The sequence below is a fragment of the Saccostrea cucullata genome, unplaced genomic scaffold (assembly GCF_032062105.1).
Source record: "Saccostrea cucullata isolate Sc308-1 unplaced genomic scaffold, CSIRO_AGI_Scuc_v1 ctg22, whole genome shotgun sequence".
Lineage (NCBI taxonomy): Eukaryota > Metazoa > Mollusca > Bivalvia > Ostreida > Ostreidae > Saccostrea > Saccostrea cuccullata.
The window spans coordinates 79,598-94,852 of record NW_026936725.1 but is presented as its reverse complement, the minus strand read 5'-3'; the positions used below and the strand labels follow the sequence as shown (position 1 = coordinate 94,852).

Below are 15,255 nucleotides of genomic sequence, written 5' to 3'. Positions count from 1 at the left end.
TCGGCATTGAGTTCGGTTTGCAAGTAAAATATTTAAAATTAACTTCAGTTGAAGACAGCGAAATTCCCAGTTTTCGTAATGGCTCCGGTTCTGACGTTTCTCTGGAACGTAAAATATCAAAATCGTTAAAAAAAAAAGCTAGGAAAACGTCAGATATTTAGGACTAGTTGTCATCATTCAGCACTCTTAAAATTGCATCTTAAACAAAGCTTCACCGTAGAGATAATCCAAAATCGGATGCAAAGAAAAAGAATCTGAAGTTATTATACGAACTGATACTTGAAATGAACATCTCGCTTCGTTTTATTTAAACAATCAAAAAATCAATCAGTTTCGTACAACAAAAATCCAGAAAAAGATGTGAATCTGCTGTCAACTAACAGGCCCGAATCGTGCCATGTACTGACTTTTACCCAAACAGCATCTCCCACGTTTAGATCAGCCACAGCCATATTGAATCCTGGGCCCCAAAAGTCCATGTCTCCACTATAGACATAGCAGATGTTCAGGTTGTTGCGAACTACCTCCACTTCCATGCTTTTTCCAGCACCCGTAAGAATAGACACGTAAAAAGCATAAATGCCCTTAACTGTTGCAGTAAACATGCCGTTATGGTGGTTGTAAGCATTTCCAAAATTAGTGACTATATGATCAAAAACAAAAGTTTGTCCATCACTTGGATTGTTGACATTTGCGGAAAGCCATGCTGTAAACGCTATCGGCGAACTGACTGGTATCCCGGGGCTTGATCCTAGTAATCGCTTTCTGTTTTCTGTAAGCAAATTTTAAAATGCATAGCAATTATACAGCAAATATGGTACAACAATACAGAAGCAATATATGAATAGTGAAACCAATTCAACCGCATAGACATCAGAAATAATACTCAATACTTACGTGGTCCGAGTCCTTGTCGCTGATGGTGCTTGCTTAAACCATGTTTGTCAGTGTTATTCCCAAAGAAAACATTATCTTCAGTCTTGGATGTCTTGTTTCTCGTTCGGGATATTTCTTTATCAATTCGATTCAAATTTTCTTTTAACTTTCTGTTCTCGGACAAAATGTCTTTGATTTGCGATTTCAGAACGTCTATTTCAGATTCAAACTTCGACTGACTTTTTCTTAGAACCAAGTTTTCTTTTGTAAGGATAGCGACATCTTCATGCAGTGAACTGCATCCATTTTGAAGGTTATAGTCTACGAGAACTTCTTTAATCAGCAGCGCAGTACAGTTAAGGTGCGCAATGGAAATATCGACTAAATTTTAATTTGTATTTAAAAATGTATTCGTAATCGGGATGGCGATTATTTTTAGTACATTCTTTATATCGAATAATTGTAACTGTCGCTCACTGCATACAAACTACGTCACGTTGTAAGAAATGACGTCATATTGACAAGTGTATTGCGATCAGTGACTTGTTTATAACTTGCTGTGGGATTTAACTAAAGACAAAATAACACGCTGTAGTAAGTTTTTATGTAGTTTGATGATTTCTTACTGGTTAAATTAGCAGATAAACTCATTTTGTGGTATTTTAAAGAAATGTTGTATGACGTATATTGTGTATGATGTCATAGTCAAGTTTTCCCGTACAAATTAGGCCCCGCCTCTTTTTTGTAACCTTAACTGTGCTGCGAGAACAAGTTCGTCCCTCGTTGCTTCGCTTTTTGTCCAGGGCAAACAAGAAGTGGAAATGACAAAGAAAATCACAGTGTAAACATCAAAAATCATTTTCATTCAATAAGAACGAATACAAACTAAATTAAGAACTTAGCATGCTTCTCTTAGTCTTATCTAAGTTGACCTTGCCGATAAGTAAATGTTATTACATGTAAAACTATGTAAGTGTTGACTTTCTTTCTTTCTATCTCTGTGAAGAATATTACTCGCTAGGTCGCTTCATGTTTAATCCCCTCAGATATAACGAAAATAAAAGTGTTTGTAAGGGACTTTTGCTAGATTGTGACTTACAAAATCGAAAATACCCCCCCCCCCTCCAACCAACTGAAATGGCTTCCTCCGTACATGTACGGGCCTGTATGTTAAAAGTGTTCTTCGACACCCTTTCTGCGAAAAAGGCTTTTCATTTGTTGTGTTAGTAAGCTTATTTTGATTTAAAATATGAATCTTGGGTCGTGTGACACCAATACTCGGATTCCGGAAAAATCGCACGTTCTCGTCAGGGTTCTGGTTATAAATAATTTACCTTAATATTACATCCGGTTTACAGATTTTCAACAACGGCAAGACCCTGCTTGCATGTAAGTTATTTTTTTTTTCCATTTATCGTCTTTATTCTGGTATTTTATAGAATATTGAAGAATATATAGCTTTCTTTTACAGCTTCTTTTATATTTTTTAAATTAATTCATGGATTTTACATGAAATTGCGCGGGACAATGAATAGAAATTGGGTCGCCTGCTGTCTTGGTGTTTAAAAAAATAGCCTACTGAAAGTGAAATTAGATTATCCAAAATGCTTAAAGTATGACGAAATTTTAAACGAATTATTGTGAATAATGTGTATACATGGTTTGACATCAACTTTTACGAGTACCAGACCAATCAGGCTACTTCCAATATTTTAACTAGCCTCGACCATAACATCACTAGCCCTGACCAGACCACAGACACTTGATTCTGTAATAATCTTTTAACCCATTGTATAATGATAATACAGGGTATCTAACGTAGCTGCAGGTCTGTAGCTCTCCGAAAAAAAATATATTGATAGACCAGGGAGCTACAGAGCCACCCATTGAAAAAACTGTATATTTATTGCGCACAAAAAAGTGTGCTCGGTTCTCGATTTATTTCTCCATGTTTTTAAAACTGTAATCTCAAAATATTACTAACCGTGTGTTCCTAACATATTCTTTGACTCTTTCCACAACGAAACATTCCTCATACTTACTTACTTAGTCCTCTTCGTGCTTGGAGCACATAAGGCCTGCACCGAGGACCTCCATCTCTGTCTGTCTGCTGCCATTGGTACTGTACAGTGCAATACAGTCCATATTGATCGTTCATTTCCTTTTCAACCGCACCGACGCCATGTCTCCTTTGGTCGCCCTCTGTTTCTCTTTCCTGGTGGAGTCCATCTTAGGGCTACCCTTGGTATCTTATTTTCAAAAACATGGCCAATCCATTTCCAGCGTATTTCTTTAATCTGGTCAATCAGCAGCTGTGCATACTTTCATAAAATCCTCGTTGGTCCTTCTCCTATATTGCAGTCATCAAACATTTCGCTGATTTATACTGCCATTTTGGTTTCAAAAAAATCGGTCCAATATGCTTCGTTTTTTTTTTCTTTTGTAAAGGAGGGAATAATTTTTTAAAATCTCCATTTGTTGCAATTGAGGTAAGAAGTTTGTTAATCAGCAGAACAAGCGCATTTTTTTGTGCGCAAAAATAGTTTTTTGACAATGGGTGGCTCACACAAAAATATTTTTCGAGAGCTAAATAATAAATATCAACGGTTAATTACACAACCCCCTCCCCAGAATTGCAGTCATTTACACTTTTGGAGAAACTCGTGCAAATTGTTGATTAATACCATTGTCTTCTACAATAATTTTTCAACAAAACACAACCTTTCATATCGATGAATTGTAGATACGACAAAATAATATTTTGTGTTTCCATGGTAAATATTTTGAATAGAACCACCATTTTCTGTAAGAAGATGTGATCTAATGTTCCCATATTGAAGATCTGAAAATTACATAAGGCAAGTGGCCAGGCAACGAAATTGCGCCACGGCATCGTGCGGGATCAGCACATACTGTTTCGTGGTTGAGTTCCACTTTACACTCTGTGGGCAGAGTTTTGATGCTGTTTACGGAGATAAATGAAAACAAAGACATGCATGCCATATATGGTTGTGTAGATAAATTATCGTAGAAGACAATGGTAATAAAAAGTTTGCCAGTGCATTTCATCTGAAAGTGTAAATGATTGCATTTCTGAGGAGGGGGGTAGTGAGTGTAATTCGGAGTTAGATACCTTGTTAGCTCACCTCAACGTCGGCGTCGGCGTCCCAGGTTAAGGTTAAGTTTTTTGGAGCAGTTTTCTTTTTAATTACTTCTGTGTCCTATACTGATTAGACATGCATGGAAGATGGTTTTAGTGTGTTTTATTGTACCAGACAAAGTTTCAGATTATTCAGCAAAGGAATTAAAGGTTAATGTTTTTCAGCAGGTTAACATTTTTGGTGCAGTTTTTGGTGTGGGTTTCATTTCCAAGTAACTATAAGCCCTATGTTGACCAAACTTGCATGGATGATACATCTAAGGATGCATACTACAGGGCTTGCTTCGGATGCTAATCTGACCCACATTTTCCAGTTGAGTACCAACGGTTAATGTTTTTGGTGCAGGTTTCATTTGCACTATTTAAGCCCTTTTGTTGACCAAACTTGCATGTTGAATATGATACATTAAGGATGCACACTACCAGGCTTGCTTCAGATGCTGAATCTGACCTACATTTTCCGGTTGAGTGAATAGTTAAAAGTTTTTGGTGCAGGTTTCATTTCCAAGGAACTATGAGTTCTTTAATTAAAAAATTGCACAGATATAAAAATCACAAACATACAAAAATGAATTCTGCTGACACCTTTGTTTTCAATGAAAAAAATGAAAATAATTTTTTTTGATGCATTTTCATTTCCAATTTCTATGAGCACAAAAGTTTGCAAACTTGCATGGATGATACATCTAAGGATGCACACAAAAAATTGCTTTTAAATACATTTTTACACATAATTTGTAATACCGGGGAAAAGTTATATGGTTCAACTTTACCAACAAATCATTGTTTATTTAAGGCTTATATTAAATTATAATAAAAAATCTAATTGTATCAAATGCATGGATCAAGAGATGAAAACTCTCAACTTTGCTTCAGAGAAAAAGTCTGGATTTTTGCAATTAACATTTTTTTGAACACAATCTCTTTAAATTTTTTATCTATCAAATTTGAGTACATACAAAATTGCTTTTAAAAATATTTTCACTTTGCATGAGCATATTTTTGTGGACCACACATTTTTCCGTGAAAATGGCACTTTTTTTAGTGTCTGCGTATCTCGTTACCTAGTTGTTATAATTACTGGTATACTATGGGTTATTAAAAATTTATTTCCATAACAAGTGCCTGTGCAACAAAACCATAAATGGTATGCTTGTCTTTATTTTCTTCAATTTCCATAAACAGCATCAAAATTAATTCTAGCCAAGTGGAAAGTCGTATCACTAAAAATTAATTGTGTGGTAGTTATTATAGCTACATAAGTGAGCATTTTAAATTGCTAAAATTGCTTCTCACTAAAATTAAAATACCTATTTTTAGAAACCTGCACTTTAATAATATAAACATTATACTTACAGACATGGCTAAAAGTAGTATTTGTGTCACACAGCCGCTAGAAATTATTATTTCTTTGCATAGCAATGTTTGTAACTTATAATTAAAAAATTGGAAAATTTCTATAAATTTTTCAAATTGGACTTGTCAACACATCTATCCACACCTCCAATGAAAATGTAAAATATTGTTTGTTCAATTAATGATTTTTAAAAACATCAAAATGTCTTTTATGTCAGATTTTGTTTTAATAATTATCAAATTTTAAAATGGTCAGGCTATGCAAATATTGTGTGTTCACAAACACAGAAAAGATGGCCGTGTACATGGCAAGTTGACAAAAGTCAATTCAATTCATTATAGCAAAGTCAGAAACCATGCCTTTTATGTCTCTTATTAAAGAAACTCTATCCCAAGAAAAGGACACTTGTAAGATTGAAGGCTGTTGAAAATAATGTAAGGCATTTTGGTGCTGTTATTCATATTCTTTTCTCAGCGTCAAAATTAGGTACGTGTACCTGATCTGAAAAAACTTTGACTGGTCCGACAGAACATTTGACTTTGTCCGACCAAATGTCTGACAGTGATTTAAAAATTTCGACAATTATTTTATAAACAAAACCAATCAGTGTAGTTAAGGTACATTTTACATGACTGGACCATTTATTTACTAGTCGGTCGGACATACCTTAATGATTGTCAAACTCTGATATCTAGCTTTTTAAAAGTTTTAAGATTTGAAGTGTATTTGAAGTAAAAGTTGTGCACCAAATTATTATCGATAATGCTATTGACACAAACCACCACCAAAATGTATGATCCTCACCTATTTCAGCTGTCGTTGAACAGTGCCTGGGAAGGTCAAACAAATGATAGATCCAATGACCCCATTTAAAACAATGGGGCAATTTTAATTCAGTCAATAATAATAATCCTGCAAAAATTAACTTGGAAAGATAACTCTGAATTGATAAATCGCTGTGCGTCCTTAATAGAAAATTCATTTTCTGATTTAGAAATGATTTTTCACAAAAAATTTCCAATATGAGCACTGAAGTTGCTTCAGTTTTGAGACCACTTTTCAATTAGTACATGTTTACTCCTGCAGAAAGGAAAGCTCATGTTAGTCATATTAAATAAAGGATCCCCAGGATGTATTCTTCAGATCACCTAGGTTATATCACAATCCTTTGTGGCTAGAGTATAATCAGTATATCCAGATTGTTAGGTAGCAGTTTTTCATGTAAATAAAGGTGGGTTTTATTAAATCTTGTGTTGAAGAGTAGGAAGGTCCAGAGACTGGGTAGAGCAATGTAGGCTGAATGTTTCAAGCTTTAGAGACCAAATAAGTTAGCGATGTGGTTAGACTTATACCAAGCTGGACACAAGTGGTAACTTTAATGAAATAACACTACTTATTGATGAGTCAACATGATGATTAGGGACACTAATAAACATGACAAATACTTCTAATGCATTCCTCTTTCATTTATCTTATTGGCTTTTCGATAGACAATTCTCCTTTAATTCCTAATGTTTCAAGATGAGCTGATTTGCAAGACATTTTGCCCATCATACTTGTGCATGTCTGAAAAAAAAAAAAAATTTATTCAAATCTAATAAAGAAAAAAAAATATTAGTCAAATTGGTTTCAGTAGTGCATTCTGTACTCTCCTACCAGTAATTTTAGTTCATTAGGGATAGCTGAAAAAATTTCAAAAATAGACGTATTTTGGACTGTTTAGGGACTTTGGGAAAAAGCAATGAAATCACGTACCATTAAGATAATCATATTCATGCATCTTCCCTAGTCAACGGTCTAAGGCTAATGAATTCCACAAAGTTCATTTGTGTAGAATTGCCTTGCACTGGATGAAAAAAAAGTTTCTACATATCTGAAACACTATGGAAAATCTGCAGAAACTTACAAATCTTACTTATACAGTAGTTTTCCCAAATTTTCAGTACTGAAACTTCAAGTTTCATCAAGTTTCTGCAGTGTTAGAAGAAACTTACTTTACTTAGCATGTCCATGAATCCAAATGGTTTCCACATCTGAAACTTGACAAAACTTGAAGTATATGTAAGGTTTCAGCATGCATAATCAGTTATATAAGCAGTATAATTGTTGTATTTGACTTCAAAACACATGAGAAGAGAAATATATCTTAATTTAAAAGTTATACCCCTTCATCTGCAATGTCATGTTCAGCAAAATACTTAACCATTATCATGTATAAGTGTTGGAATAATTGCATACTGCCATGTGAATTAAATTACTCAGAAATATCTCATTCCTTAGACTCCCTAGTTTATTATTCTTTCGTTGTAGTAAAACTCTTTTTTTCCATTGTTCATAAATATTTTTTTTGTATAGCTTGGGTCTAAAATGATTTGTTTTAAATTAATATACCGGTATGTCAATAAGCATAAAATTTTATGTGATATCAGCCATATAAATTCAGACTCTGTATATTGTTATATTAATAGTATGTCCTCGGTAAAGTAAAAATGCATGCTGAGTGTTAACTCCAAATAGGAATGGGATATCACAGTAAATGCAGTATGATATTCACAGCAATATTCAACTAAAAAAGGTGACATAGATTTAACAATTTATTTTTTCCCTGGTTGCAATAAAAGTCTGAATTCAGGGTATAGAAGATATCCCATTTAATAAAGCAAGGGATGGAATGAAAGGGTAATTTAACTTAACATCATTCCCATATCATTCCCAGTTTATACCTGGTAGTCAGTAAATTATGCAAATGGAACATAAAAAGGTGATTGTATATCTGTATATACAACTGAACATTTAAATTGCTTTCAATTGGATAAAATTTAACTGAAATTCTTTGTTTTAGTTTTTGGCAAGTGAATTGAACTCTTTGCTTTATTACATCTGTATATAGTTATTTAAAAAATGAAGCAAAGCAATTAAGAATTTGAATGAGAGGAAAAAAGCTCATGCAGTCTCTAAAGGCAAAAAATCCTGGTTAAGAAGAGTATACAGAATATACAACTTTGATTTTATGAAAAAGCTATAGTATATATTTACTATATTTTATTTTATATTATTTATAGTTTCTCAGAATAAACTTGCCATGGCATTAAAACCTCTCCTAAAAAGCAAAGTAGACGAACTATTTGCTCGTTGGTTGAGTGATCCTGAGACCCAGCTACACTTAAAAGAAAACCTCAGGCAACTCTGTCACGGAGAAACCATCACCCATCAGTTTCTGACATCACCAAGGTCATCCAGTAAACAGTCGCCAAGGTTACGACCCAGTTCACCGCCATACTCTCCGAATTCCACAAAGTTACCCAACCCCCGGAGTCCGAGGAGACCGCTGTCAAACAAGAATAAATCCTCAAACGGATCACCAAGGGTGAGTCAAACCCTGTCCATAACAGTACACCAGTACATATATAGATATAGGTAGATATTATAAGTACAAGATGTAATCAATCTGAAACATGCATTGCTGATAAATATATTTACTAAACACCTGTGTTTATGAAGTATCCCATTAAAACTATCATATCAGATGGGATCCTATTCATTTAGTTCAGATCAAAGATGAAGACGATTTCATAGAATTAAGAATATGGTAACAAAAACCCCCCTCCCACAAAAAAAGAAAGCTTTTATAGAGTACAGTTAAATTTATGAAAGTGTTTAATCATAAATAAGCTGATATAGTCATGTCTCAAGATTGAAAAAAGAAAAATGTCATCCACAAAATGTATATTTGAATTATTCCACTTTTTACACTGGAATGAATTTAGAAATGGCTTATTATGAGGGAGGAGTAAATAAATGCAAATGTCTGACCTTTTATAAAGACTTGAGCACAACTAATGAAGCAGCCAAACCTTTGGTGTGTTAACATAGAAGATGAATGTAAATTGTAATGATAGTGCTATAAACATCAGGGGGAATGTTGCTAGAGTGAATTGAACATGATGGGGTCTACCTTACACGTGATATATAACAAATAAAATATAGCTACTTTGTAAGAGAGAATCCTCTGTTAGCCTTAGATTTTCTTGTTTTTTTTTTGTAATGTGAATTGCAGTGTGTGGGCTCACATTTTTATGTATTAATTAAGCTTTAAGTTCAAAAGAGCTGTTCAGTAATATATTGAATGAAACCTGCTGTTTTGGAGGCTTAAGATTTATCTATTATAATAGCTCCTTATCAATGATGTACAGTGTAATACAATGTTCGGGACCTGTTCAAAAGTCCCTGCTAGGTATCTTACAGTACCCTGTTTATATATTTTTCTGTCCTTTGAATGGCCGGTACATGGAATGTCTTCAGTGATAAAAACTGTTTATGTTTCACTATGAGAATGAAAGAGTATATAAATTTTGTCTGACTCTCTCAAGCATCAACTAAAGCATCATTCTATATATACACTGTAAATGTTTGTTTATCTTATCCAAATATATTAAATTGCTAGTTTTATGGTCTTGAAAATTTACCTGTACATGATTAAATTAAGATTAATTATTTTTAAAAAAAATTCATTGAGGGTGAAGGATACACATTTGATCCCATATATAATACTGGAGCAAACAACAGAGATAGGGGAATAATTAGCTTATAAAACCCTGGGGATTAATTTTACAATCAAATTTTACGAATTTTTTATGCATGCATGTAATTAAGTTTCAGAAATTTTACTTTTGAATTTAACTATTGAAAGGGGGGAGGGGTGAAAGGGGAGGGCATTACTGACTAAAAGATAGTATGTGCAGTGCAAGTTCAGAAAAAAATAATTTTGCAGACCTGAGCACAATAACTGTAAATTTTAAGGATAATTGTTTATTGTAATACAAAAGATATTATAGAAGATTGGAATCAGACCAAATTATACCAACAATAGTACAAACAGTATATGATCACATAAGCTGTATGTTTTAAATTTATTTTTAAAAACAAGTAATTTCAATTTTCTCTGTATTTTACGCTTTTCACAATTCTCTGATTGATTGAAATTTTAATTATGAAAATTATAAGTCATTGAGAAGGTTTGAAAATAAAGGAAACCTTGTATCTGATTCCAGATCAGCTGTTTAAAGGCTGAAATATGCGATAAGACAAAAACCAGTGTGACTGAACAATTAGTGATCCGTGAAATGACCAAGAGGAAAACATTAGGTTAATACATGGTTAATACACACAAGATGCGTTTATGTAGCTCAGGTATTTGGTTCAGTGTTGAGACATACACAGTGGTAAACACACACAGCAGTATAGTAGAGTTATATAGGAGCTGCCACATTCCTTGATTAAGCTAAGATCTTCTGCTTTTATTTACACACACTTATACTTCTGCCAGGCCAGGGTCTTCTAATGAACTGACAGGGTTCAAATGTATTAACCACTATAGTTCAGGGAGAAATGTGAATTATGAATTGGTTATTACAATAATTCGGTGCAGTGGGTGTATGATTTTTGGAGGAATTTATTATCTGTGTAATATGTGTGGAAGAGTGAGTGCTTGTACCACCTGGCAAGTAAAGTTCTTTAAGGTTACGCCTCTATCTCCAGGAGAACAGTTTTTCTTTGAAAATATTTTAAGCGACTGGATTTGATTTTGGACATCTAAAGGTGAGAGTGCTTTAAGTTAAAGGAAGGGGTGCTTGCCAAAATCCTGCAGCTAATGAACAGTCAGCTGATGGAAGTACAGACAGATTCTGAAGAGCCAGGAAGTGTTCAAGTGTCTACCTCCCATCACAGCAACACTGCGTAATAGAATGATGCCCAAGAACTGTGCCGAGATACAATACGTCTGTTCTCGTGTCAACCTGTACTACAACTGTAGAATCGAATTAAAGTGGAAGAGGTCTCTACACCATTGTGAAAAATGTGATTTAAGGAGTGATTTTAAGGGATGGGGGACTCAGTGTGGTGCTATTCACTACGGGCGGTGTACACCTGTGACATTTCCGTTTCCTCAGAACTATAACAGACGGAAAGGAAACTCCCAGAATGCCTGGATACCCGTGGCTAAAGTATCTCCGACGAGACCTTCCGACTTCTCCCAGCAGACCATTCCGCAACATGTACTAAGTCTTAGTAATATCGGCTATTTTTAGAATCAGTCTGATATTTTTCTGTATACATGATTGCATGTACAAGATGAGGGTCAGCCGTGAATCAGGTTTGGCTCAGTTGTATAGGTCTATTACAAGCGTTATTACCTTCCTGGATGAGCTAGGTTTTATACCTTGTTTTGTAATGATGATGTTGCTCACAACTTGTGTAGACTCCATCAAAATGAATAAAAGGGTTTTTTAAAAAAAATAATCAGATGGGATAGATTAATTTAATTCTCTTTGGTTTCAACTAATAATATTTCCCACTTCCCAGTATGTAACAGTGACATATAATAAGCTATTTAAATTTACATGTAATTTCCTTTTATTCGGTTGAAAAGGCATTTATTTTTCAATAAACTATTATTCTATTACAAAGGTAATTTTATTCACAAATTTAAGATACAAGAAATATACATTTCTTTTATTTGCTTCCCTGCATTATTCATTGAGAAAGACACAAAAAATACATATATTATACAAGAATGTGATATTGTTCTCAAGATTCAGATAACTTTTTAATATTTCTTCATTATATTTCAATCTATAAAACATGATAAATGATTTTAAAAAATGATATATTAAATAATATCCTTTAAAATTAAATTCCATGGCACCTTATCCCACCTCTGATATTCTGGAGGTCTGTTTTTGCTCTGCTCCTGTTTTGTATTGTTTAATGGACATTTGAGCATGAATACTGTTCGTTTTCTCCATATACCGGTATTTCTTATGAATATTGAAATAAGCATCCATTAAATAGATACACATTAACACAATTTAGCAGTGTACTGTTTATATTTTTTAGAGGGTGTTAATCTTGTCTATATTTTTTTCCTTACAGTTAAATCTGCCAAATTCTGCCAAGGAAAGCAAAAAGGATGCTTTACCGCTCGATTACAACGATTCGGCCTCACAACCCAGGGAAAGTCCAAATGAACCGGACAAGGAAAATACAAACTTATCATCCTTTATCACCGCGAGTCCCACCGTGAAAACCGTACATGGTGCCAAGGAACCAGAGAAAAGCAAGCGGCGGGAAAACAAGATCCAGCTTTACAACAGTCTGAATAACGTGAAGATTCCGCAGTTTTATCATCCATACGGTAAACCGGCGACCAACCAAAGGAAAGAAGATAGCCTCCAGAGGGCTGTGCAGGAAATAGGCAAACTGGAGGATGGGAAAGCATTTAAACAACACATGAAAACCATCACGAAGGTACTGCTTTTTAGCTCACCTGAGCTGAAGGCTCAAGCACAGGCACCTGACGTTACTTATTTTTCTTTTAATAAAAAAATATTCACATACCGAATAATAAACAAGGTACCCATCGAAACCCGCCATCTTGGATTTTCGAAGTAGGTCATCACTTGTATTTTCGTCTGAAACTCCGTCAAATAAATTCCTTGCAACCATATTCTTTCTGCAGCCAGTCTTTTGAGGTCTAAACTTACGAAAACTGCAGCCAGGAAGGCGCATTACACTTGCAAATATTGAAAATCCCTCGTCAAACTCGACCTACTGCTTCAACATTCCGAGAAATCGCCAAAAGGGGGCCGGAAGTTGACATCAATATGCTAATGGGAATTCCGTATTTGTCAGTTTTGTGGTGGATCTAAAGCGGGGTGTCATAATTACTTTGAAATTTTAATGAATATTTCGATTATAGAAATGAAAAAAATGCAAAATGGGAAAAATAAAACACTTCTTATAAATATACCTGTAAAATATACTAAAACAGTGCGACATTTAACTCCGGACATGACATTTATCCGGACTTTCGCCAACCACTTTTCCAAAGGTATGTGGAAACAATTTATGTCATCTGATGGGATTTTTTAAAACTTAACACATGAACCAAACTTTACACCTGATTATCTTCTAGGTAAAAAGATATTACACCTGAAATCAAGAAATCCCATGGGATAATGGTGGGATTTTTTCTCCTAACCAATATCCCACCATTATTCTGTGGGAGAAAAAGGTATTCTGTGGGATTTTTTCTCCCATAGAAATTTGAAAATCCCATAAATGCTTTATAATGGGACAAAATCTCCCATATATTTGTATACAGAAAATAATCTCCCATCTCTTTGTAAATGTGGGATTTATCCCATATTTATTTCAAAATAGAAAAAAATTCTCCCATGGGATTAAGAAACAAGTTTTAAACCAAATAAAGAAAATATTGAACAGTTTAACTACCATTATTTATTTATTTTCATTTAATTTTCTGTGTTTCCTACACCATTTTTTTTATTTCTTAAAATTAACCAATTTGGGGGGCAGTGGGGTAATGTTTTATTAATCAAATGATTAAATATTTTACATGAAATAGCACTAAAAATCAAAAGTGGTTTATCTCTATAACTTTCAGTTTTTTTAATTCAAACTAAAAAGACAATTTCCTTGAATGTAGATTACCTTCTTTTATTCCTTGTATGTAAATTTTGAATGAGAAAAAATGTAATTAAGAAAGAACAAATCTTTTTTGTTTATTTTCCTCCTAATCATTAAGGTTAATTTATTGCGTAAGTGTCATTTGTCAAGCTTTACAACAAGATCAGATCCATATACGTTGTTAGATCTTTGCCTGTTTGCTGCACTAAACTGATGGGTTTCCAATTAAAAAATCACATGAAATTGGGGCGTGTCATTCACTCTGAGATTCTCAAAGAGTTTTAAAACTTATTCAGATGAACAAACTGTAATAATTTACCTATTTTTTACTCTAAATTTTCTTTGTATGATCCTGATCATGCCTTGTTTTTGTTCCAATGACAGCTGGAAATTATTTTACACATAACGAACCCGATCTGACAAATGAACAAGAAATAATGTTGAAAAAAAAAATCAACCGTCTTCATTATGCACATTTACTGGTAGTTTGCATTAAAAATATTTAACAATTTTACCTTTTCACTAATTTCAAAACATTTTACCTACACCTTAATTAGAAACATTTCCATAATTTTTGACAGTTCATTGAACCCGTTCAAAAATAAACATGATGAAAGAGCATGTTTCCAATCAAAGTACTCAGAAGTACAGAGAGCCGGGCTCATTTACAGAGTAGAATGGATTTCTTACATGAATCACGTTTATATTCTGATGAAAAAATTATTTTAAAACTATCAACATAAATGATAAGACACTGACAGTGAGTTTTTCAATCCTATTACCACGGTCCGATTTTGTCAGAATTAGAATTAATCTGGTACCGCAGCTGAATGTAAACAAATATAGGCCAGTCTGGTTCCCTTTCCTGCTTTACCTCGTATGTGTAGAGAACGACGGTAACACTGATTATCAAAAATCCTTATGCTAATGAACTTTGTTCTTTGACATATGAAGCTTTCAAAGTCATTACTACTAAATGTTTATTTTATATAGATAAAACTTTGTTTTATTTTTGTTGCTTTATATAGCGTTTGTATTATCTCAAAAGCGGTTGAGAGTATGAACTATATTTTTGCACGTAACTTTAAAATGGCAACTATTGGGTCAACTTTAAAATGGCAACTATTGGGTCAACATCCTGCCTTGAACAGGATCACATAAGCCAGCAATTGCTCTTCGAGCAATTAGCCCGGCTAAAAATTGCGGTGGTACTCTACTCAGTGTTTCTTATCATCCAGTAGAAGACATGTTTTCCTTAGTTCTGTTACTTCTTTAATAAAAGCACACTGCTGATCTTTTACTTATTATTTTTGGTACATAAAATAACTATATGCACCCTTGACATGGATTCAACTGATAAGTCACCTTAGACCAT

At 33.8% G+C, this 15,255-nt stretch overlaps 2 protein-coding genes across 3 annotated transcripts in view; one reads left to right on the top strand and one right to left on the bottom strand.

Moving 5' to 3' along the window:
• Positions 1 to 222: 222 nt before the first annotated feature.
• Positions 223 to 2,993, bottom strand: LOC134246347 (complement C1q tumor necrosis factor-related protein 3-like). Its single transcript, XM_062728698.1, has 3 exons — positions 2,923 to 2,993; positions 898 to 1,223; positions 223 to 772 (listed from the first exon to the last, which is right to left on the bottom strand). The coding sequence occupies exons 1-3, from the start codon at positions 2,991 to 2,993 to the stop codon at positions 324 to 326; spliced, it is 846 nt and encodes a 281-aa protein (XP_062584682.1). The 3' UTR covers positions 223 to 323.
• The window catches only part of LOC134246353 (serine/threonine-protein phosphatase 2A regulatory subunit B'' subunit beta-like), a 43,688-nt gene continuing 30,612 nt past the window's right edge, over positions 2,180 to 15,255 (top strand). The window contains exons 1-3 of one of the 2 annotated variants that reach the window (XM_062728704.1): positions 2,180 to 2,265; positions 8,456 to 8,760; positions 12,324 to 12,698. In XM_062728704.1, coding sequence (XP_062584688.1) covers positions 8,476 to 8,760; positions 12,324 to 12,698 — 660 coding nt within the window. In that variant the 5' untranslated portion in view covers positions 2,180 to 2,265; positions 8,456 to 8,475. Of the gene's footprint in view, positions 2,266 to 8,455; positions 8,761 to 10,588; positions 11,447 to 12,323; positions 12,699 to 15,255 lie in introns of those variants that run through there. The other variant, XM_062728703.1, reaches the window with a different exon arrangement.

Coding starts and splice junctions, on each gene's coding strand:
- LOC134246347 (XM_062728698.1), bottom strand. CDS start 2,993: ATGGCAGCAGACAGACAGAGATGGAGGTCCTCGGTGCAGGCCTTATGT. Junction 1,224..2,922: donor CCAAGCACGAAGAGGACTAA/GTAAGTAAGTAT, acceptor TAACTGTACTGC/GCTGCTGATTAAAGAAGTTC. Junction 773..897: donor GCGACAAGGACTCGGACCAC/GTAAGTATTGAG, acceptor ATTTGCTTACAG/AAAACAGAAAGCGATTACTA.